Source organism: Trachurus japonicus, unplaced genomic scaffold, assembly GCF_045865225.1.
Source record: "Trachurus japonicus isolate A0001 unplaced genomic scaffold, Traja_1.0 AP031020.1".
Classification (NCBI taxonomy): domain Eukaryota; kingdom Metazoa; phylum Chordata; class Actinopteri; order Carangiformes; family Carangidae; genus Trachurus; species Trachurus japonicus.
This window is the reverse complement of record NW_028221153.1, coordinates 1457419-1483499: the sequence shown is the minus strand read 5'-3', so window position 1 is coordinate 1483499 and position 26081 is coordinate 1457419. Positions and strand designations below refer to the sequence as shown.

The 26081-nt window shown below is 42.3% G+C and overlaps 1 protein-coding gene across 1 annotated transcript; it reads left to right on the top strand.

Moving 5' to 3' along the window:
• The first annotated feature begins 8685 nt into the window (after positions 1–8685).
• LOC146959841 (heat shock 70 kDa protein 12A-like) lies at positions 8686–20255 on the top strand. The gene is made up of 5 exons (XM_085772861.1): positions 8686–8961; positions 9928–10152; positions 10229–10400; positions 10527–11289; positions 19919–20255. The coding sequence occupies exons 1-5, from the start codon at positions 8686–8688 to the stop codon at positions 20253–20255; spliced, it is 1773 nt and encodes a 590-aa protein (XP_085628987.1).
• The last annotated feature ends 5826 nt before the right edge of the window (positions 20256–26081 follow it).

Sequence of the window (26081 nt, the reverse complement as noted above, 5' to 3'; positions counted from 1 at the left end):
TTGTCACTTGAAATAAGTAGAAAAATCTGCCAGTAAAAGCAAGTTTTTTATGTTTGTAATAAGAAAGAAAAACTTGCTCCACTATCAGATTTTTCTACTTATTTCAAGTGAAAATCTGTTTGAAAGAAGTAAAAAGTGTCTAAAAACAAGCTGCTTTTTACGGAGCCCTTGATATATCATGGAATAAAAAATATATAATTTGTGGCCACGAAATAGCAAGTCGTTCCCACGAAATAGCAAATCGTTCCCACGAATTAGCAAGTCGTTCCCACGAAATAGCAAATCGTTCCCACGAAATAGTAATTCGTTCCCACAAAATAGTAATTCGTTCCGACGAAATAGTAATTTGTGGCCACGAAATATTAAGTCGTTCCCACGAAATAATTCGTTCCCACGAAATAGAAATAACGTGCGCACGAAATACTATTCCTACTCCTGGACACATATGCGCCGATTCCGGCCACCCACTGACCAGGTTGAGCACCCACTGAGGGGGCACGCCACCAGATGTGCATTTCTCCGTGCCTCGGCCCCTCAGCTGTGTGTCTGTGGGTAGCTCGTGTGTGCGTAGCCTGTGTCAATGTGTGTATTAATCCCTCTGTTCAGCATCTCTGTTAAGACGAATAGCTAAACACAAATCGCCGCAGAGCGCGAGCCTGGCACAGAGGTGCGCGCTCTGGCGCATCTGGCACAGTCGGTTAACGGGACCGAAAGGAAACTGGCTCCGCTCCGTGGCTATTTCGCGTCCAACGTCTATGTTAAGCACATGTTGTTATTGATATTGTAGCGTCAGACCCGACGTAACTACAACATAACACAAACTTATCTGACAGCTCTCACTTCTTCCTCTGCTCCTCCTCACTCACCTACACACACACACAGACACACACACAGACACACAGGACTCTGTTCCTCACAATCACCCCAGCCCCTCAGTTTCTCATCCAACCATACATTACTGCGGGGTCTTTACAATATTTTCAGAGCGAGGGGGAGGAGGGGGGGTGTCCTGTAGACTATAGACTATTGAGAGCCAGGTCGCTGCAATAAGGGGATCACCGTGGTCTGTAATGCGAAGGAAGCCTATTCTTGGTGGGCGGACCTAAGTTGCCCTTTGATCAAGTAGCCTATTGCCTATAGCGCACAACTTCTTTCAGCGGTGACTGACTGTATATAAAATGACATATATAGGCTATAGCCTAATATATAATAAGCTCCTGACGCTCAGCTCCACTGGACTTTCAAAGTAAAGGTGACGCAGCTGTAAATAGGTTAAAATAATGAAACAGCGGCACTTATATATATTTTATGATTAAACTCTGAACATAACCTGGTCGGGACCAGGCGCATATGTGTCCATGAGTACATTAGTATTTCGTGCTCACGTTATATCTTATTCGTTCCCACGAAATAGTAAGTCGTTCCCACAAAATAGTAATTCGTTCCCACGATTTAGGTATTTCGTGGGAACGACTTAATATTTCGTGGCCACAAATTACTATTTCGTGGGGACGACTTACTATTTCGTGGGAACGACTTGCTATTTCGTGGGAACGACTTACTATTTCGTGGGAACGACTTGCTATTTCGTGGCCACAAATTATATTTTTTTTATTCCATGATATATCACGGGCTCCGTAGCTTTTTAATGTGATGAGTCTTATTTTAAGTAGAATTAGATTTGTTTTGACTAGAAATAAGACAAATATTCTTGGTAAGATTTTGAGTTTTTGCAGTGTGTAATATTGTCGTGATATCATTGAATAAGACTCCATATGTGGTGTTTATCATCTGCTTTAATAACAGAAGAAGCATGTTGGTCGGTTGTTGTGTGAACCTATGTTGTATGATACATCACAGACATGTCAAAGACGGTTTTTCTTTTAGATATTGTGGCCATGTATTCTACATGATAGTTAAAGTTATAGAAGGATGTTCATGCTGATCTGTCTGAGTTATTGATGATGATCAATAATCAGCAGAGCAGCTGTGTCTGTCTGTAGCTGTAGTGTTGACGAGTGTCCAGCAGAGGGCAGAGCGTCACCATGGAAACCACCTCCATCAGACCGACTTCACTGTTAGAAACATGTTTCACTTTACTTCCTGTCACGTGATCCGCTGTGTGTGTGTGTGTGTGTGTGTGTGTGTGTGTGTGTGCGCGCCCACACAGTGAACCATGATGGTGTGAAGAGGGGGGGTCAGTGATGATGTCACAGGCGTCAGTGATGATGTCACAGCTGCTGTCCATCAGCATCAACAAACATTTATTCAAAGTGTAAAATGAGCTTAGTCTCTGATCTCCACCCTGTGACCTGGACTGGATTTATTTATTTACACATCAATCATTCTGTGATTGATAGTTTTATATTTCTATTCTAGTTGATTCTGTTGTATTCTACTGTGGGCTGCATTAGTTTGTTTTTGAACAGTGAAGCTTCAGGTGTAAACTGGACAGAGGAGCAGTGCTGCCGTTCGGGGCTCTGGATGTGTTTCAAATATGTTTATTGGGAAACCGATCACATAACAGAGAAAGTAACAGTCGACAATTATGTTTCCTTGTTTTTTTTTTACAAAAGATGAGAAAGTAATCCCTGACAAAAAGGACTAATGACAAAAATGAAAAGCGAGTAAACAGGCAGAGCCCTGCATCAAGAAAGCAGATGAAACAAAACAGACAGGACAAAAAAAACAGTACAGTCCCTCCCAACACCCCCTAGGAGTGCATCCAACTAGGGACTCTTTCGAGATGAGAATCCAAAGGTTGCCAGATTTTATCAAAGTCCCTCAACTTGTCTTTCAGAATAAATTGAATTCTCAGGCTCTGGATGTAAAAAGGGGAGCATACATCAGTCCGACTGCCCAAAAGTCCGACGGCTCATTTCTCCGACTACCCATTCTACAGTGTTATGGTTAGGTTTAGGGTAAGGTTAAGGGTTAGGGCTACTTACTGTAAGTCGGAGAAGTGGGAGGTCGGACTAATGGACGCAAAAATAAAGAAATGTATGGTCGGAGAAATGGGTAGTCGGACAGACGTCATGCGCCCATGTAAAATCACCACATTTACATCAATAAATAAATGATTTAGCCAACAATGAACCGATCGGTCTACATAAAGAATACTACAGACTAGAGGGAAATTCAGTGCTTGTTTTTTCATTTTGATTTATGAAACACATTTTGCGGGCCGAGCATGAAAACGAAAAGCAATTCCTTTTTGTTTTTCTTTTTAATTATGTCATAAAATCTGCAACCTAATGGGGCGTTCACACCAAACGTAATAGATGCGAATCCAATCGCTTGAAACGCTTGTATCGCGCCGCTGGATCATTTTTGGATCATTCGCGCTTGACGCTCAAAAAACAGCGACGAGCCATCAACCAGATTTGTTACCAAGACGATTAGATCAGTGATTGTGATAACATGTAGTCATAGAAGTGTTTTAATGACCGTCCATCATGTGTTAACAGTGTGACTGGGATCGATGGATTTGGACAGAAACTTAAAGAGACAAGGTCAGTGTTTGTCTAAAACATTTTAAAGACATTCAGTAGATATGTGTGTGTGTGTGTGTGTGTGTGACTATGAGCTGCATCCTGTGTCAGTCTGATTTAGCTGTGTCTGTGTTTATAAACATTTAAACGAGCGCCAGGTGGATTATTTATGAAGTTAACGAGCTCTGGCCTGAGAATCACAGAGGTTACCACGGCAACTCGAGGTGGTTACCACGGCGATAGGGGCCCCCCAGGCTGAGACAGACAGAAACGTGGAGAAAAAGAGTGATTTTCTGCCTCTGCACCGGTCTCGCAAAAGGCTTAGGGTGACAAAACGGTAACTCCTATCAGAACAAAACACAGATCAACGGTGCTCTAAGGACTTACTGAACACGTTTGTTTTCTCTGGTCCAAACAGTAAATCCGTGGGTGTCACGTTTCCATGACGACTGACCGGAAAAAGAGTGTGGTATGTCATGTGTACGTGACTCCAGATGTAAAAAATCTCGGAGAATAAAAAAAATAATAATCTGAGAAATAAGGCTAGAGTTTAACAATGGAGACACCAGGCAGTTGTTTATTTATTTTTTTATTTTTTTTTATTGCAAACAGTTGATGTTATTTATTTAAATATTTTTTATTATTATTATTATTTTTTTGTGGTTATTGAACAGCATTTCAAGAGTGCCTTTCTGTAAGACTCTGCTATAGCTGGTGTTTACATTATAAGAACAGATGATCATATTTCCAAATTTCCAGTCAACTTTTAACATTGATCTTAAGGCCTTATGGAATCACGCCTTCTAAATGCTACTGCTCCATTAATGAATCTGTTACGTACAGGGCCCTGCCATCAGTGAATGGTCAGGGTCAGGCAACCTGTCACAAAAAAACACGCTTCACGAATCAATTCCCATCCCTAATCAGTAAGGTAGGATGTGAACCAGTTAAAAACAGTACCAGAGAGGCTGACCAGGTTCCTCATTCTATTTAATAAAATGTGATGGTCTACTTGTAACCCGGTCAAAAAAGATAGAGAAATAAATAATGGGTAAAGAAAAGCACTCATTTATTATATTTTTTTATATTCGTTTAATTTTTTTTTTTTGTTAAAAGAATGTAAAAAGTAATAGTTAAAGCAGAAGTAAGTGGTCCGGTCGTTTTGGCTAATGCTGCGTTCCAGGCAGGCTTTTGAAATCGTAAATTACAGCTTCAAGTCACAACTTACGACTTTGTAGCGTTTCAGGCAACCCACTCGTGTTTTTCCGACCTGTTTTACCGGTGAAAGTCACTATAACGGCCACTCGTAACTTCCGACCCGTGAACTCGTACCAGATCGAACTGGTACGACTTCACGGTCGGAAAAATACGAGTTTCCTTGAACGCACCATAACAGTCCTCGTCCCTACGTCGCCACATTCACGGCGTTCCTTGGCTGCACACACAGCCCTGCATGCCGTTCTCTCTCCTCATTGGATAAAAACTGTAGGATACGATAAATGTTTTCTCCTGGGCTCAGAGCAGAGCAGAGTGACTGACAGACCCGTGTTTCAGACCAAACACTCTATAGAAGTGATTGCTGTCGGAAGATATAACTATTTAAGACTTATATTAACACAAATATATCACTTACTTCTGCTTTAAATGTAAAAATATACATATGTTTAGGTTTTACTTACCTTTCAGCCACCACGAGGAGCAGAGAGGAGAGAGAGAAAAACAAGGAGAGTATGTACAGCAGCAGGGCCGCCCCTGCCTACACGCAGAACACGCACAGTGCGTAGGGCCCCGCGATCCAATAGGGGTCCCGTTTTGCACAACCGTGGGGCGCGCTACTAGATCAGCTGTCAGCACGAGGCAGGAGAAGAGAGAGAAGAGACCTTTTTTTTTTGTAATCTGACACCGCATGCACCATCACTGCAATGATTGACAGCAATCGATCTGACCAATCACAAAACAAGAGGAAACTCGTGCTTCTCTCGAAGGTGGGTATTTGTTGAAGTCATGGAATAGTATACAGCCATGGTTGAAGTTAGTGCTAGGCCGTATTAACGGCGCCGATAACGCCGTTAATGTCCGTTAATGGTGTTAACGCTGTTAAAGGACAATTCCAGGCGAATTCAACTCAGGGGTGTATTTTCATATCATTTTAGGTCTAAAAGAAGGAATCTGAAGATTTTCACTTTAATCACTCCTGTTTTGCGTAGTTGCGTCTGTCCCCGCATCGACACGGCAGCGATGAATGGGAGTGGATGTAAGTTCCGCTGTTTAGGCTGTTTACAGCCCTCAAAACCGCAATTTTTTTCCACAGACAGCATCAGATGGAGACTCAAACATGCACCGAGAAGTTTATTTACTTCAACAAGCCGACATGTTTGTAAAACTAGATCTAATTCAAAGTCTCCCAGAGTCTCGCGCAAGACCCAGTTGCCGTGCTTGGTGTGTTCAGGTGCAGTGGGAAAAGCTCCCGTTTGTGTCATAAACACAGGAATATCAACTCTTTACTTGCTTCAAGTAAAAAAAACTTCTCGGCGCATGTTTGAGTAGCCACCTGACGCTGTCTGTGGAAAAAAATGTACACTTGAAGCAAGTAAAAAGTTGATATTCCTGTGTTTATGACACAAGCGGTAGCTCCTACTGCACCTGAATACACCAGCACTGCAACTTCGGGCTCGCGCGAGACTCCGGGAGACTTTGAATTAGATCTAGTTTTACAAACATGTCGGCTTGCTTGCAGTAAATAAACTTCTCTGTGCATGTTTGAGTCGCCATCTGACACTGTGGAAAAAAATTGCAGCTTTGAGGGCTGTAAACAGCCTAAACAGCGGAACTTACATCCACTCCCATTCATTGCTGCCGTGGCGATGCGGGGACAGACGCAACTACCGCAAAACAGGAGACATTAAACTGAAAATGATGATATGAAATATACACCCCCGAGTTGAATTCGCCTGGAATTGTCCTTTAATGGTGTTAACTAGTAAAAATATGAAACTTTGTGGCATAAGCAAGCACTAAACCTCCATGTTTAGCACAGTTGCTGCTGCTACTCAAGAGGTAGGAGGAGAGATGCTAGCCTCCAGTCCATTTAGCTAGAGTCCAGATGTGGACTGTGGTCTGGAGATGAAAGTAATTTTCCATCTGCCCTTACCATTTATTAAATGTCTTGTTAACACCTTTGTCTGCATATGCATTCACCTCTGTTGAAAGGCAGTGGTAAATTTATCAGTTGTTGGTCGTATTTTCGGCTAAAGTTTATAATCTATTTTATCACCACACAAGGATTTGGCTAATGTTATTTTAATGGATGTAAAATGTCGCCATCTGTTGGTGAATTTAATCTATGACAGGCAGCTTTAGAGGAGATATTAGAGATAAATATTGATAGAAATTAGTGTATTTAATACTTCAGTTAACAGAAGGAACTAAATTTGAATGTAGCTACATTTTGAAATATCAGTCTCTTTGGTACTGAATTAGTATGTTTTATTAGGATTGTAGTTGTGGCCTATATAATAATAATAATGATGACAATAATGACAATAATAGTAATAATAGATAGCAATTAGCAATAGTGTTTTTAAATTAAATTAGTATAAGTATAGAAGTAGTAGTACTGCCAGTATTAGTGGTTGTAGTTTGCATTATAATCGATTATAGTAGGGCCCGAAGACATTTTTTCGCTTAGGGCCCCATTTTGGTCAGGGGCAGCCCTGTACAGGAGTAACTAAAAAACCTTAAAAACAGTAGTAAAAACACGCTATTGGTTAAATAAAAGTAGCTTAAATCAGATAATAAATAGAACAGTTCATAAATAGGTTATTACAGTATACTTACCTACCAGTATTGATTAACCTTAAAGAAAGTGATTTCTTAAACTTAAAGAACTTGGGGAGCGCACCTCAGTAAAATAGACCTGACGTCTAGAGGGCACTACGTACTGTATCGAAGCCGGCGGTTAGATCCAGTAGTAGCCTACCAGGACTGTGAGTTTGATTATCTAAATTGCACCTGATGTCATTTAAAAATGAAGGCATGATACTCAAATGATGAGTAGCTGTTAAAAAAGACTTTTTTACACTGTTCGTGTGCATGGTGTTCTTTAAGCAGTAAAAAAAAAAAGTTAAAATTCGGTGGGGAAGCCTCAGTGAGAACAACAGGTGCATCAGTGCCAAGCCATGTCTCTGTAAGGAGAATGCTGTCCAGATTATTTTCTAAAATTATATCATTTATGATAAAAGATTTGTTTAAGAGAGAGCGCACGTTCAGCACAGCCATTTTAATGTCTGCCACTCCTACCCCCCTCCCAGTCACAGGTTAACCTAAAAAATTAAATAAAACTTTGGGTCATTGCATGTCCTTGTGTTTCCAGAGAACAAACTGAACAATGAAAGAGGGACTTATCAGTAGGAATGATTTAGTTTGGAATGTGTTATCATACATTCCTTTGTTTGAGGAAACATATTTCAGTTCTTCACCGACTCTGATCTTATTAAAAAATTCTCAGACAAATACCAGAGTTTATCTGCAATGAAAAACAAGTCAATCAATCTTTAATTACATAATTAGTTAAAGATTGATTGACCCCTGCTGTGTTTAATATGAAAAGGGTTTTAACATCATGCCTATTTTAATGTAGGCACCAGGTGTAACTACTCAAACTACTCAAACTAACAGAATTCTCACTCTTTATTTCACAACGCATTGAACCCTGACCCTATAGATCAAATTTAGCTCTAACCATTAGCTGACACATTTTTTCTAGTGCCAGTGCTTTATACAGTTTCCCTTAATATTTGAAGGTTATTACACTGGTACACCTTAATTTACAGGGCTATTCTATGCAAGCTGTCGTCCTACCTCTGCTCTAAGTTTATTGCTGTCCAGATGACCCAAAGTGGCTTGCCTTGCAGTGTGTGTACAATAAAGGCTGTTCCCAGTCTGCAGCAGCCTGCCTTTGAATCTGCCCCACCCCCTCTATACAATACAAAATGCTTCAACTTTACAGTGTTAATTTTAGAAAGCTGTATCAGAAAGCATACAAACCTGAAGATTTGGCTGTTTGCCATTTTGGTTTTAATTTGAAGGCTTTGAAACTCCAGTTAAAAACCGGGGGCGGAGTTTACACAGTAAATAAATGCACTGTGACTGCTGCTCATTGGCACTTTGACTTTTCCTCATCCAGACTGTCACAATGGGTGACTCATTCATCATAGCCATAGATTTTGGCACTGCATACAGTGGGTATGCTTACAGTGTGACATCCAAAGAAGAAGATATCTTCTTGGTCCGGTGGGGCAAGGAGCTCGGATTGGACACCCCAAAGACTCCAACCTGCATTCTTTTCAACAAAGAAGAACAATTTCTCAAGTTTGGTTATGAAGCTAAAACTGCATATATCAACATGCGTGGAGAAGAAGCAACAAACCACTACTTCTTTGAAGCCTTCAAGATGGCCCTCTATGGCACTGTAAGTAAAGGTCATCTACCTAACCATGAAAAGCCTCCTACCCTTTAGCCGCGTTTCCACTGCAGGAGTTCCTGGTAAAAGGAGGGGGTAGGAACTTCTACAGGAACCGTCCTCTCTCTCGGTGGCCGTGTCTCCACTGCAGACAGGACCCACCGGGCTCTTATGGCCACGTGCAACAGTTTCCATCATTGCGTGGTCGTTGTGCAGCGTTTTTTTTTGTTTTTTTTTTACTGCTCTTGTTGTTGTTTTTTTCTGTCAGTATAGACGCTTTCTTAAAAAAAAAAAAGCTGTCTCAATCGTCACGTAATCCTGCGACCGCCTATTTACCATTGTCTCTTTTTTTTTTTTTTACCAGGCCTACTGCTACTCTCGTCTTTTACTGAGTTATTCTCTCTTTTTTGCGGCCTTTTTTTCGTTTTTAGTAACGTTGGGTGGTAAAAATGCATTTTATTTGGGGGCTTTCTGTTAGTGTCACATGATCCTGCTTTGAGTCTGACCAATCAGCACAGAGTAAATCTCAAGCCCCACCGGGACTTCTTCAGGGCCGATCCGAGTACTACATACCCCCAGGCAGGGACTCCGTTCGGCCCTGTAAAAGTTCCTGTAAGCAGCCCTGTGGGGGAGGTTCCTGCAGTGGAGACACGCACCAACGGGGCCGGCCCCGTAAAATTACCCCGAAGTTCCTGCAGTGGAAACGCGCCTTTTGTTGAAATCTATGTGTCATAAAATGGCAAATGTTGTAATATAATTTCAGTAGGGGACGCTACTGACATTGACACTGACACATAACTGTCAGGTTTAACAGATGTAACTAGGGATGGGATACTACAGAAATACTTTTTGAAAAGGGAGTTGAGCTCAGTACTCAGTAACATCAAATTGTATTAGGTAACAGATATGTTCACTGTTGCCCCAGTTTAAATGAAGCAACTTTTCAATCATTTCAATCATCTTTTCAATCTGCAGAAACTCGACAAGGACGTGACAATTAAAGCTATAAACGGGAAGTCAATGAATGCCTTGAAGATTTTTACAGCAGCACTGAGCTACCTGAAGGAAAATGCATTGACAAAAATTAGTGACTTCACCACTGGGACAGAGTTCATTGCCTCTGACTTCACCTGGGTGCTGACTGTACCTGCAATCTGGGATCCTTCAGCCAAACAGTTCATGAGAGAAGCTGCAACACAGGTAACTACATTTTCATAAGGAGCACTGAAATTATGGAATGCTCAAAGCAAAGAGTAAGTTTTTATTTCACCTCTAGGCAGGTATTATAACAGAAGGAACTGAAGACAAACTGGTTATAGCACTGGAACCAGAGGCAGCCTCGGTCTGGTGTAAGAAGCTGCCAGCTGATGGTTTTGTGACACAAAACCATGATAAAGAAGCACTAGAGGAATGTCCAGGAACCCAGTACATCGTTGTGGATTGTGGAGGTAATGTTTGTAACAGTGTTTGTGAACATTTCTTATTGTACTGAGCCTAATAAATATTTGTTCGACAATGTTTGTTTGTATGTTCTTGAGTAAAGTACAGAATGTCTCATGCTTTTTGTGTTTCAGGTGGAACTATTGACATAACTGTTCATGAGGTGCTGGAAGGAGGAGCCCTGAAGGAACTGCACAAGGCCTCAGGAAACAACATGGGAGGTCAAACTGTTGACAAGAAGTTCAAAGAGTTCCTCAGAGAAATCTTCTGTGATGGTGTCTGGGATGAATATGAGAGAAAGTTTCCCAGTGAGGTTCAGAAAATGATGTATGATTTCACGGTTCTCAAACAAGAAGATGATGATGTTCAGATCACCTGCACTTATAACTTGGGAGAAATAGCTCAGAGAAAGAAACAGATAGATGAGTTTTTTGAAAGAGTGAAGGGTGCGTCCTGGAACAGCGGGTCAATCAAAATCACCAAGGTGAAAATGAGGTCCTTCTTTGATGAGTCTCTAAATGGTATCACCAAAAGTCTCAAAAAAATCTTCAACAAAAACTTCAACATTGAATTCATCCTGGTTGTGGGGGGCTATGCTGAAAGCAAGATTCTGCGTCAACACATTAAGACTGAATTCAGTCTGCAGTGTAGAGTGCTGTGTCCTTTTAGGGCTCAAGAAGCAATTGTGAGGGGAGCTGTAATGTTTGGAAGGAACCCTGAGGTTGTGGCATCTCGGAAAAGTGCCTACACTTATGGCATTGCTATCAGTGAGAGTTTTGATGAGTCCAAGCACAAGGCAGAGAAGAAATTCACAGCTGACAAGCATGACTTCTGCAGTGATATTTTCCAGAGACTGGTGCAAGTTGATGAAGATGTAGATTGGAATGAAAGCAAAGAGTACATCTTTAATCCAGTAGAGGCAAATCAGACATCAATGAACCTTAGATTTTATCGCACAGAAAGAAAAAATGCCAAGTATGTGGATGAGTGGGGATTACAGGATGCTGCTTCTTTTGTTGTTAGCATGCCTGATACTACACAGGGCATGAATCGAGATGTTCAACTGGTAATGAAGTTTGGCTCCACAGAGATAACAGCCACAGCTGTCGACCTAGTCTCTGGGTCAACAGGATCAGTCAAGATCGACTTCATGACCAAAGCAAAAGCATCCAAACAATAGTAAGTTTTTTGCACCACAATGCTACCAACTTTAATCTTTGCAATCAATTATTATGGAGGTGTTATGTGGTTTATACTGTCGGCACACACATGCGAAGGCCGAAAATGTTGTAATTTAACCAAATTTTGTAATAGAAATAGCGATACTCTTCCGCTAGTGTTCTCTGTTGTTGCATTATAACACAATGTAAAATTGATATGGAATGAAATTATCTTGTTTTCTGCGTTTTTATCTTTTTATCACACTTTTTTGTTCCATTCTCATTTTACAAATGAAATGCAAATTGCAAATTACATGAGTAGTACAGATGATAATTGAAACCATAATCAAAAGACAAATCTTTGAGATTAAATGTACAAGAGATTTCTCGTTTATTATTGGTGTAGTTTGTTGATTATGCTGCATCAAAATGTATTATATGTGGGTGTTCCACTTTTTTTTCTTCATCAGATGTTTCTCAGTATACATTTTATGAGAAATTAACACTGACATTAATCAAACTGGTAATTGTGGACACAATACTGTAACATAAAACGTTGTATCATATTTACAACTGAAGTGATGAGTTTACCTGTTTGTTGTGCTGTTGATCAAGAACTCTTTAAGTAATAAAAACACTCTGAGAGGTTTTTTTTTGCCTTTGGTTGTGCCGATAATAACCTCACAGCAAAACCATCCCAGAACACATTTCACCACCATCAACTATCTACTCTGTCCCCTTTCAACCTCCCACACTGGGGTAGACCCCAACCTCTGCTCCAAGTTCCAGGAATTTTCCAGGCTAATGCTGCGTTCACATGGAGTCCGGTAAACGGCAGACGGTAGATGGCAAATGCCGCTGGACGGAACGGTAAAAACAAACAAACTGTCGGACGGCACGGCACAAGGGCAAGACGCGTCACCATGTTGCTACGGCAACGTCAACAGACTCGTACTCACATGTCACATTCGGTTGAGTTTACCCTCGCGGCAGACGACAAAAGTTAAAATATTTGAACTCGGGATGGCATTGCCGTTTGCTGTTGCCGTCCACGGTATTTTTTGCCAGCCCCCAAGTTTTACCGTCGTTCTCTCATCCACTAACATGGAGTCCGGCATGTCGTCTGCCGTTTACCGGACTCCATGTGAACGCAGCATAAGGCTGATAGTGGGGTTCCTGAACACTCAGTCATTTCAAATTGATGCGAAAGCTTTGTTTTCACTTCTAATTTGAAGATAAGGGGCTAAAGAACAATTCTGGTTTGAGTGTCAAGATACCAGGTGAAATTATAAATCTTTGAAAAATGTCTTAATTTTCACACAGTTGCTGTTGTAACCGTTGTCTGCGTTGTGTTGTGTTTGTAAAGGGGGGCGACCCCCATTCCGAAGGACCGCCATTCTGAAAATCCTCAAAGGGCCGTCATTCCAAATTTGTTTTATTTTGAAAATTGACCGGATTCTCTCGTGTTTCTGTGTTTGACTTCCTGCCCGTCACGATCGCCCGCGGCACATAGACCAACGCCTTCGAAATTTCACCCAGGCGCGAGTCTGATGCAGCCGCGGCGCTCCTGCTGAAAAATAAATGTCCTTGCTCTGTGCTTTGGTTGGGTTTAGGCAATGTGGAAAGGAGTTGGTTAAGTTTAGTGAAAAGATCAGGTAGAGGCCAAGAAAGTCTCTGCTAATATGCACCTCCTCCAGGAGTCGAACCCTGATCTCCCACGGTAGAGGCAGGTACTCCAACCACTGCACCACCATAGCTTTTGCTGCATCAGGTGCCAGGTGCCTTAATTGTTTCGATGGCAGACATTTTTTCAGGTTCAGAATGGCACTCCTTTTCAAAAAATAGTCAAGGGCCGTTATTCCGAAACATGAAAGTAAACGTTCAAAATGGCGGCCCTTCAGAATGGCACCCAGTACCCGTTTGTAAGAAGGGCCGACACTCTTTTAGCTTTAGGACTGGACTTTTATTGCCTGCATAACAATATGGAAACCGACTGGTCAGCTCACGGTCAAGCACAGCACTCATTCGGCACAGCTTCATGGGAGAAAGTTAGCAGGTTTAGCTTAGCCTTCGAGCTAAGATCGCTAACAATAAACATTAAACAAAATAAAACCTTTTTAACACATTTTGCAATGCTGTTGCCAGCTTCCTGAGCATATCCTGCTAACTGTAGTAGCCTATTACATTACATTATACAACAGTTAGCTCCGACCGGTTACGACCGAGTAATTTGATTGCTTGGACAAGAGACATTCCATGAGTGCTGATACAGTATAACAGCACTGGGACTTTTTACAGACATTATCACTCCGCTGTTCAGCTGGACAGGAGCTAAGTCAGAGCCCCGCTCCCCATACAGGAGCTGCCCCATCTCTCTGCTGCTACTACAGTTATAAACTGACCTGAAAACTAAAACCTGGACCTGCAGAACTATTTGTGTGGTGGCCTGGGAAAACCCTTCACATGGTGGGATTTTGACATTTTCATTTTTTGATATTTCCATAAACTAGAAGTCTTCATCCCTCCAACTCTCAGCAGTAATGATTTCCTAACTTTCTTTACCGAAAAGATTGTTAATATTAGAACGAAGATTGCCAGTAATGGAGCACAGATTACGGTACCCATAGAAGCACCTCCCAGACTTGGTGCACACTTGGACAGCTTCTCTCCCATCGACCTGTCAGACTTAACTTCTGCAATTACTTCTTCCAAGTCAGCCACATGTCTGCTGGATCCAGTCCCGACAAGACTACTTAAAGCAGAAGTAAGCGGAACGTTTGTGTTAATATAAGTATTAAATAGTTATATCTTCCAACAGCAATCACTTACATAGAGTGTTTGGTCTGAAACAAAAGTTATTTTTTATGCTTTTAGTTTGTGTAAGAGCCATTTATTATTTTGTCATTTGCGCTGATTTATATTGACTAGTAACATGTTTTGAATGTGCTTTGAGTTTTGAGCCATCTGTGCTGCCGGTTGGGCTTGTGCGGCTTCCGTAGCAAGAGCAGGAAGTGAAGCGTTGTTGTAAAAGAATGTTGAATAAATGAGTGATGGCAGAAGCGACACAGTCGTTTTACCGATGTCTGCATAGCGTTGTCTGCAGCTCCACGAGTATAAACGGTCTCCTGTCATCTCTCATGAGTGGTTAACAGAACAAGAAATTAACAAAGAAGAGAACGTAAGATAGCCACTACATTAAAGCAGAAGTAAGCGGAATATTTGTGTTAATATAAGTCTTAAATAGTTATATCTTCCGACAGCAATCACTTACATAGAGTGTTTGGTCTGAAACACGGGTCTGTCAGTCACTCTGCTCTGCTCTGAGCCCAGGAGAAAACTTTCCTTGTATCCTACAACCTTTATCCAATGAGGAGAGAGAACGGCATAAAGGGGCGGCCCTCTCTGTGTGTGCAGCCAAGGGATGCGTGTGAATGTGGTGACGTAGGGACGAGGGCGGGGACTGCTAACTCCATCGGCTGACAAGAAGTTAGCCAAAACGACCGGATCGCTTACTTCTGCTTTAAGGATGTCTTCCCCTTAATTAACATTTCTTTTCTGAACCAAATCAATCTTTCCCTAGTCAGTTACTTAAAAAACCTTCTCTTAACCCAGATGTCTTAGCCAACTATAGGCCTATATCAACCTTCCTTATGTAGCAGCATAGATGTGCCATCCATGTTATTGCTTGTGTTTAGCCACTAGTGGCGGTAATGAGGTGGGCAGCATAGCAAAGTCTCTAATGATCTTCTTGTAGCTTCAGACAGAGGTCTCGTCTCTGTACTTGTACTTTTGGACCTCAGTGCTGCATTCGACACCATCAACCACAGCATCCTGCTGCAGAGACTGGATCATGAAATTGGGATTAAAGGACCTGCCCTAAAATGGTTTAAGTCATACTTATCTGACAGGTTTCAGTTTGTTAATGTTAATAACGACCATTCAGAGTACAGCAGAGTTACGTATGGTGTACCACAGGGTTCAGTCTTAGGGCCAATTCTCTTCATTCTTTACATGCTCCCATTAGGTGACATCATCCGGAAGCACTCAATCAATTTTCACTGTTATGCGGATGATACGCAACTCTACTTGTCCATGGAGCCAGATGACAGAAGCCGCCTCATCAATCTGCAAGACTGCCTTAAAGACATTAGATCCTGGATGTCCTCTAACTTCTTGCTACTGAATTCAGATAAAACTGAGGTCATTGTGTTTGGACCTAAACATCTCAGGAACGTGTTCTCTAGTCAGATCGCTACTCTAGATGGGATCACCCTGACCCCGAGTACAACTGCGAGGAAACTTGGAGTCATTTTTGACCAGGACCTTTCCTTCAGCTCCCACATAAAACATGTGACTAGGACCGCCTTCCTACATCTGCGCAGTATCACTAAGATTAGGAATATCCTCTCCCAGAGTGATGCTGAGAAACTGGTGCATGCATTTATCACTTCTAGGTTTGGAGTTGGAGTTAGGAAGAGAGAGCACATCTCTGAGGGTCTAAGGACGAGAGGAAGGAAAGAGGATGTTGTTACGATGCCATGTAAAGCCCTTTGAGACAAACTGTTTGTAAAAACTGGCTACACAAATAAAATTGCCTTGCCTTGCCTTGCCTCTCCCACTCTAGCTTCTCTCCACTGGCTTCCTGTAGGGTTTAGAATAGACTTCAAAATCCTTCTGCTGACTTATAAGGCTCTTAATGATAAAGCTCCATCCTATCTGAAAGAACTAATCATTCCTTACTGTCCTACCAGAGCACTCTGCTCCGCTGTCATTTTCTGTTGTACTTTGTAGTTTGGCCTTGGTGTCTCGCACTCTCTCTGTGTTTCCGCAGATCCACCGGAGCTCCATCTCTCTGCACCAGCCACTGCCTGCATCGCCCCCCCCCCCCCCCACCCTTTCCCCTGCTGTTAGACCGGCCTCCCCTCCCTTCCCATGGACCAGTCTGCCACCCAGTCCTCCCATTAAGCTGGCCAGCCCCCCCCCCCGCTGTCCGTCCTGGGTGAGGGATCCCTCCTCTGTTGCTCACCCTGAGGTTTCTACGATTTTTCCCTGTTAAAAGGGTTTTCTTTCTTTTCAAATTCTTTTTATTGATTTTTTATGCAGGTATTGACAAGTGTACAGGATAGTCTTTAGAGGTAGTCACAGTATTGCATGTTCAAACCCATCCCACCCCTCCACTCAAAGAAAAACAAAACAGAAAAAAAAACAGAAACTAAAGAAACAAGTAAAAATAAAATAAAACAAACATAGACACAAGTATATGTGTAAAGGAATGCAAATAATACACGTATGAATGAAACAATAGTGGTATATACACAATAGGAAATCACAGTAGGACAACTGCTATAAAGGTACAGTAGTTCCATTTGGGAGCCTGGTTTGTGGGTCTTAGTGCTGGAATATCAAGGGCAGTGTTAGGAGTATCACGGTTCAATTATAACATCAGGTCTTTGAAAATAAGCAAGAAACTTTTATTCTGATTTACGAATAGAGCAGCGTATTTTTTCTAACTTTAGGCAAGACATGAGGTCCTGTAGCCATTGGGAGTGTGTGGGAAGCTGAGTTCCTTTCCACCTGAGCAAAATTGACCTGCGCGCCAGAAGAAGAGCAAACGATAGGGCAGCGCGTTTGGTTTTTGGCAGCCCCCCGTCTTTCATGACACCAAAAAGGGCCAAGAGTGGATCAGGTTCTATGACAGTGTCTAGGGTCAGTGAGAGGGTCTGAAATACATTTCTCCAGAACTTTTCAAGGCTAGGACATGTCCAGAACATATGGATTAGTGAAGAATTTGGACTTTGACATTTGTCGCAGTTGGGACTGACATCTGGAAACATCTTGGATAATCTCAATTTGGAAAAATGAGCTCTATGTACAACTTTGAATTGGAGCAGGGAGTGGCGCGCGCACACTGGAAGGCTGCTCCACCAACCTGAGAATCAGATAGAACTGAGGTGAGTAACGGTGTGAGCTGCGTAGAGAATTTTTTGTAGAATTCTGACGGGAAGCCGTCTGGGCCAGGGGACTTCCCAGACTGCATGGCCGAAATACCCTTGGATATCTCTCCTGCTGTAATGGGCTGTTCTAACCTGTTTTTTAAATCTTGAGGTGATGTAGGGATATTTAGTTGACTCAAAAAGTTTTCTGTGTCGCTGATGCAGGAGGGGGGATGGGAGGAGTATAATTTAGAATAGAAGTTCTTAAAAGTTTCATTTATTTCGGTTGAATCTGACGTAGCTACACCATTATCCCTGCGAACCTTAGTGATGATTTGTTTAGCCTTCATGCCTCTAAGCTGATTTGCTAGCAGCTTTCCCGACTTGTCACTGTGCTCATAGTGGTCACTCTTAGTTCTAAGCAACAGGGTCTCAGCCTGGTATGTTGAGTGGAGATCGAATTCGGTCCGAAGCCCAAGCCGCTTTTTATACAGTTCAGGGTTGGGTGTCTTGGCATATTGGTTATCCATATTATGGATTTGATTTAAAATGTCTAATCGTTTCTTATTAAGGGTGCTGACGATCTCCATGTGAGTGACCATTTCCTCATCTCTTTTAGCACTGCACTCTGCCTCTCAAGAATCAAGTCATCACGCTTCATTTCATTCCGGAACTTAAAGAACATCAACATTGACACTCTCTGCTCCAACATTCAGTACGTTTACATGACACTTGAAAAAACCGAATTATTGCCTTAATCCGACTATAACTGGACAACTGAAGTGCATGTAAACACCTTAGTCCGACTGAAATCGGAGTTGAGAACTCCGATTAAGACACCCAGATAATGCGATTGGAATTCGATTTTCTCCGTCATGTATACACCTTAGTCGGAGTAGAACTGGACAACGCACAACAGTAGAGACGGCACCAAGTGGAGCAGAGAAGCCGCCCGAACCCGGCAAAGTAAAGAAAAAAACCAACGTCAGCGCCGATTCAATGCATTTCACACAGCGCAACCAGCAAGAGTGTTTTATTAAAAAAAAAAAGAGAGAGAGAGAGAGAGAGAGAAAGGAAGCCCGTATCCTATTCTCAGTGCGCATCCGGCCCAGACTGGCGCGTCTGGTCAGGAACTGCAGTTGAGAATTTATTATTAAGCTTACTAAGTTGTTTATATTCAGTTTTTTACGAGGTGACAGAAAAGTCAACAGGACAGGGGGGCGTATTAACCCGCTGAAACAACGGGTGACGCTGCATGAGGGGGCGGACCCCGTCAGTTATTCGGTTTTCTCAGTTGCATGTATATTGAGACAAGGACAGAAGTCCGACTTGACGCCAAAATCGAAGTTTGAGCATAGCTCGATTAAGCTCTGCATGTAAACGTACTGACTGACACTATTCTGATCCCGGACTGTTCTACCACCTCTGACGAAATGATAACCCTCTACAACACAAGTCTAAACAACATCCTCAACTCCCTCGCTCCACTCAAAACACGCTCTGTTTCCTTCTCCACAACTGCCCCCTGGTATACCCCTCATCTCCGCTCTATGAAAACTAAAGGCCGCCAACTGGAACGACTCTATAAGAAAACTGGACTCACCATTCACAAAGAAATGTACATAACCCACATACGCCATTACAAGGACTCAATCATCCAAGCCAAAACAAATCACTACTCCGCTCAGATAATCTCCAATGAAGGAAACACCAGATCACTGTTCACACTGCTCAACAGAACTCTCCAGCCACCTGACTCCTTACCTCCCACCTGTATTCAACTGACACCTGTAACTCCCTAATGCAGTTTTTCAATGACAAAATCTCCATCATTCACTAACACTTAGATTCAGACTCACTTCCCTCTCTCCCACCTGCACGTCCTCTCCTCCCACCAGCACCTCTGCCACACTGTCAGCACTTCTCTAATTTCCAACTTCCCACTGACCTTCAAATCTATGACCTCATCCGTAAATCCAAACCCTCTACCTGTCAGCTTGACCCCCTTCCCACCACCCTTGTCAAATCTTGTCTCCCCTCTGTGCTTCCCCTCATATCTGCCATCATTCACTCTTCACTCACCACTGGAACTGTTCCCTCACCCCTCAAAACTGCAGCTATCACCCCTATCCTGAAAAAACCTGGCTTAGACCCCAACAACTACAATAATCTCCGCCCCATCTCCAACCTACCTTTCATATCCAAAATCCTTGAAAAAGTAGTCGCCACCCAATTACACACCCACTTAACTCAAAACTCCCTCCATGACCCTTTTCAATCTGGTTTCCGCCCCCGCCACAGCACCGAAACTGCACTCATAAAAATCACCAACGATCTTCTCACTGCAGCTGATTCCGGTTCACTTTCCATCCTCATCCTCCTTGACCTAAGTGCAGCTTTTGACACCATTTCCCACCCCATCCTCCTTCATAGACTCTCCTCCATCGGCATCACCCACACCCCCCTTCACTGGTTCCACTCCTATCTCTCAGGCCGCACTCAGTTCATCCAGCTCAAATCCTTCAAGTCTGACCCCTCCCCAGTCACTACAGGTGTGCCCCAGGGCTCTGTCCTGGGGCCCCTTCTCTTCATCACTTATCTCCTCCCCCTTGGCACCATCTTCCGTAAATACAACATTCATTACCACTGCTACGTGGATGACACCCAGCTCTACCTTTCCAGTAAACCAAACTCCGCACTCCCACCCTCTTCCCTCATCACCTGCTTATCCGAAATCAAATCCTGGTTCACTTCCAACTTCCTCAAATGAAACAGTGAAAAAACAGAAATCCTTCTAGTTGGCACCAAATCTACACTATCCAAAATTGACTGTTTCCCCCTTCTTATCGACAGTTCCTCAGTTTCCCCCTCCCCTCAGGTTAAGAGTCTCGGTGTCATCCTTGACAGCACTCAATCGACTCCGTCCCTCACTCACTCCCAACACCGCCCCCATCCTTGTCCACAGTCTCGTCACCTCCCGTCTCGATTATTGCAACTCTCTCCTCTTCAGTCTTCCTCACAAGTCTCTCCATAAGCTTCAACTGGTTCAAAACTCCGCTGCACGTGTCATCACCAAAACTCCTTCTTCCCACCATATCACCCCCATCCTACAGCAACTTCACTGGCTCCCGGTCGCACTACGAATTAAATTCAAAATCCTTCTGTATACTTTCAAAGCTATCCACAACCTCGCCCCTCCAGTACGCTCCCTCAGATCTTCCTCCTCTCTCCACCTCACTGTGCCCCCTGCTCTCCTCAGCACCATGGGGAGCAGAGCTTTCAGTCGCTCTGCTCCCCGACTCTGGAATTCTTTACCATCTCACATCCGTAACATTGACTCTCTCCCTCTTTTCAAAACAAAAATCAAAACCCACCTGTTTAAAATTGCTTATCCACCCCACCACCCCTCACCCTAACTTTTTCCCTTTTATTCTGCACAGTTTTATTTTAATGAATTTAGTGAAAGGCGCTTTCTAAATAAAATGTATTATTATTAGGGTGAATGCTGAGCTGATTGTTATTCAGTTCGGCCATTTTCTTTATTATTATTATTCTGGGTTCTTCTTTCCTTTTTTGGCCTTCAACTACTTCTTCATACTTCATAACATTCAAACAATTCCTATATCAAAACGTGCGGCTTCTTCAGGAGATTATAGGACCCATTCAACTTTTTTCATATCATTCATACTTTTCAAAATATTCAAACTTTATTGAAATTTTCTCCCCATAGGAATACATTGAAACAGTCTTCAAACTCTTCAAATCTTCTCCTTCTTTGAACTTCATCTGCTTCAACATACTTTCACCTACAGACTTCATTACACTTTTAAAACGTTCGGAAAACGTTCAAGTATTCACGGTACATTCAACTTTTTCATATCTTCTACCATTATTGATCAGTACCCTTCAACTGTTCATGATCATTTTTGACAAAATTAAAATTTAACATGCAAGTCAATGGCACGGAATGTTCAGAGCTAGAGTGGTGACGTCGGCAGCTAGAGTGACAGAGAGTCTAAAAATCCTCTGACACTTTGCTCTCTAACCTGTCGGCACGGCCACAAATTACACTCTAGACACATAATTTTCCCCCACTTTGGTAGACAAACTTGTCCTGTCTCTCACAATATGCGCAAAAACGCAGAGAGGCTAACTGAATTTAAACTCGGAGCCTCTGGGTGCAGCCAGTTCCCGCTCTTCCTCTCATTGACTCTCATTCAAAAGTAGGAGCTGATTTTCTGAGAAAAGCAGAAATGACCTCCTTAACTTACCTGCGACTGTGAGAAAAGTTTTTGCCCTACAAACATTTAATGCACATTGGCTCGCTCAGGAAGGTCTCCTTGCCCCGTTAGTCATGACCACATTCTGATAAGAGGTACGGTTCTCTTTTCAGAGGCTGTTGTTTGGGAGCTGTACCGAGCTCAAATCTCACTGCTCTGCTCTGTGTGGTGCAGACACAGAGAGAGAGACACACACAGACACAGACAGAGAGACAGACAAACACAGAGAGACACTGGCTTACAGCTCATAATCAGCCTCTAAATGAGTTCATATCTTTGAGGGGAATTTTTAAACATCTCTAATAATTTATTTCTCTTACATACATTTCAGTTTATTCTCGTAATGGAGATTTCAGGATTTGGAGCTTCTTCATGTCCTGACTTTTGGCTTTTCCACCTCTTTAACCCTTTACTTTGAAGGACTTGAACTTTTTCTTTTTAATTCCAACAATTCAGACCATTTCTCAACCATTTAAGGACTTTCGCATTTTTCATTCATAAATGTATATCTTCACACTCTTTTTTTTTTTTTTACACTTATCTTAAACAATTCTGGCATTTGCATCCATTCTATATCATTCAGCCTCCTGCTTACAAGTTATAGACTTCAGGTATTGCTTCATCATTATACATATTTGTTCAAGAAATGCTTTCAAGCTGTTAATAATATATTTATTTATTTGAGAAGACTTAAATGTACATTTATTCATACTAATCTTCAAAAATTCAAGTAATTTTCCAAACATTTCATACAAATTTGACATCCTTCTTATAAGGTTTACTTTTTAATATTTTCTCACCTATTTCAGATTTCAACCATTCAACTGTTAAACTATAAATATGCAGGATTTCTACATTTTCCTCAAACTTTTTATTAACATGTTTTACTTTTACCCTTCAGATATGTTGTAGTTATTTTTAGTTATTCTGCCCTTTAACGGATTGTAACTACTTCTATATTATTCTACTTTTACACTTAAGATATTGTTTCATCTATATTAGTAATGGTTCAAACTGTTTTAAATAAATCTGAGTGCACTTTAAAGTAACATTGCGGAGTTTTTCGGCCTTAAAATAATGTTTCCAGACTCATTGCAATGGTAGAAAAATGGTTAATAGGATGAATGGTGCTGCGGCTGCAGCCTGAGCGGGGTCGCGTCGGCTGAAACTGCACTATGTAACTTCCCTGCACGGGTACGAATCACCGCACCCCCTCCTTCCCCCTGGGTGGGTAAAAGCGAAACTTACGGTTCCCCTCCGGTCATTGTTTAATCTACATTAGTAATGGTTCAAAAATGTTTTAAGTAAATCTGAGTAGACTTCAGACTTTCAATTTCTTCATACTGATCTTCAACAATTCAAGTAATTTCCAACCATTTCATACTCTTCATAGTTTTTCATGTTTTCAAGATTGTTTCTTCAGTTTCTTAACTTAATTCAGCATTGTTTCAACATTGTAATCAGCTCATTCAGCTTATTGCTTTCAGCATTCACCCGTATTTCCTTCAGGAAAAATGCATTATTATTATTTATTTTTGTTCGCTATGAAGGAGATAATTTGTCCCCTGGGTTCAATCCTCAACTGATGCAAATTGAACATTATAAGGTCAACTGTCCTGTCTTCCTATTCTCCTGTTTGTTGCTCAGAATTTGCTCAAAATTAGCCCGGACCCGACCCATTGCTGCGCAGCAGCTATAATATTAGACTGGAGACCTCTGTGGAGGTGTTCGTATCAAGGAATAATGATATTTGTTCTGTAATATACTCATCCGATAGTAGAGTTGAATTAAATCGCCAGTGTTTTCTCACTTGACCAGTGCCAGGGAGGGATAAGCCCAGAACAAGGGGGGCATGGTCAGAAATTACAATGCTTTCTAGTTTGCAGAAGCGGGCCTGTGTTAAAAGATTGTTATTGAGGAAAAAATTGTCGATTCTAGTGTAAGTGTGATGAACATTTGAGAAATATGAGAATTCCTTGTCTTTGGGATGTAGAAAACGCCACACATCTGAGAGACCATATTCGGAGAGGAAGGACTGTATGCATTTGGCTGACTTACTGACTGCGGCTGGTCTAGGAGATGAGCGGTCCAGCTCTGGATCTAACCAGCAGTTGAGGTCACCACCAAGTATCAGAGAATGTGAGTCCAGGTCAGGAAGAAGGGAGAAGAAGCGCTCCAGGAAGGCAGCGTCATCTGAGTTCGGGGCGTAAACATTAGCCAAAACCACATTTCTATTAAACAGTTTTCCGGACACAATGATGTAGCGGCCATTTTGGTCTTTGACAACACTAGAAGGTTCAAACGGAATGTTTTTCTCAATTAGAATGGCGGCTCCTCTCGCCCTTGCCTGGAAAGACGAATGAAATATTTGCCCAACCCAGCCTCTCCTGAGTAGAGAACAGTTCATGTCACCTAGGTGGGTTTCCTGCAAGTAGGCAATTCCCACTTTAAGGTGTTGGAGGTGTGTCAGAACCCTATTTCTCTTGACATGGTTATTTAGACCCTTGACATTCCAGCTAATAAGGTTTACATTGTTACTCATTGTAGGTTGTAGGCTGCCTGAGCGCCTTTAACACTGAATTTGATCTTACACATGATCTTATAGGCTACTGTGGTTCCTCTAAATTAAATCATCAATAAATGTGTTTGAATTTGTCAAACTACAGTTTAATTTGTTATTGATCATCCAGCCACATTTAAATGATTTTTTAAAATAGCCAATCACATAAAAGTATAGGCTTAGGCTATATTAAAACTGAGCAGCTTGACTACTGCCTCTGAACCTCTAAAAAAAATACACAATTTAAAATAGTTTTTGTTTGTGAATGTAGGGCCAGCAACATGATGATATTTTGAATGTAATGACAGGAACCCCTGCGATGTGCTTCCTGGACCAGGAGATCTTTGACCTGAAAGCGGTGGAGGCGCAGTACAACCGGGCGCGGTCTATCTCCTGGTTTGGGCTTGGTACTTCTGGAGGGGTTGAAAGCGTCTCTTTTCCGTAGACTTCGGTCAGTAAGCCAGAGAAAAACTGAGGAGGGTTAACGGTTTCAGTGTTTTCAGGGAGGTGGAAAGAGATTTCCTGTGCTGCTCCAGTAGCACCGTCATGGCTTCCACAGTTAGGCTATCGTTAGCTGTCGGTGCGTCCTCGTCTTTGTTGTATTTTGCGTTTTTGGGAGGCATAATGTGCAGTCCGGCAACACTAAACACTCCAGTAAAAGTAGTAGAAGAGGTCAAGTCGGTGTGTTTAAAGAAAGTTGGGGTTTAAATCGGTGGAAACTGAAACTGTGGTGGGAGCCTGAGAATTAGCGTCTACTCCGTGCACGCAATAACCGGAAGTCGTTAAAAGGGTTTTTTATGGAGTTTTTCCTCCGTCGATGTGAGGGTCTAAGGACAGAGGATGTTGTTACGATGCCATGTAAAGCCCTTTGAGACAAACAGTTTGTAAAAACGGGCTATACAAATAAAATTGTCTTGCCTTGCCTTCAGCTATTCATAGCTGTTTGAATAACTGAGATAGCCCTCTCAGATCAAAAGTTATGGGCATTTTAATCTATTATGACTTTAAATAGAACGTTGCTGTTTTAACCCTCTAAAGACAAGTGTTTTACAAAACATTAAACAACTTCTGAAGTAGGGTTGTGCCGATTGGCGATCCAATCGTCTATCGGCGATTGGAAGGACGATCGGCGATGTTTTGTTTTCTTGGCGATTTTACACACACACATACTCGCTACTTTTTTATTGATCCAATGCGCAATCTGTTTGTTTTGTTTTAATGAAGCCGCTTCTCTGGCTGCTTCCAACAGACACTCTGTCATATGACAGTGTTTCACCAATCAAATGCAGCCACTGGCGACGTCCAATCAGACGGAGCCAGGTAGTCATATGGCCGCACACAACATCTCTGTGGTAAACAGGGTGGCCACTCCGCCTCAAATTTGAGGAAACACGTTTAGCTGGTGTTGTTGTGGCTGTGACTAGGCTGCCGACGCCAGCGCTGTTACTGTAGCCTATGTTACAGCCCGACGAGGTGTTCCCTGATATGCCACAAATAAATTACGTCCGCCAGAATAGATTTTTCGGCTTTCGACAACGCAATAGCGTTCCGTTCATTGATCATAGCGCTCTTTCTCACACAGACAGACAGAGAGAGAGAGAGAGAGAGAAGCGCGCATGCATGACAGCATGACAGCAGGGCACGGTAAAAGCGAAACTCATACGCCGACGCCCCCCCCCCCGTCTAACTAACACGTACGGAACGGCCGCCCCCCACCCCCCCCACCCCCCGTCGAACTAACACGTACGGAACGGCC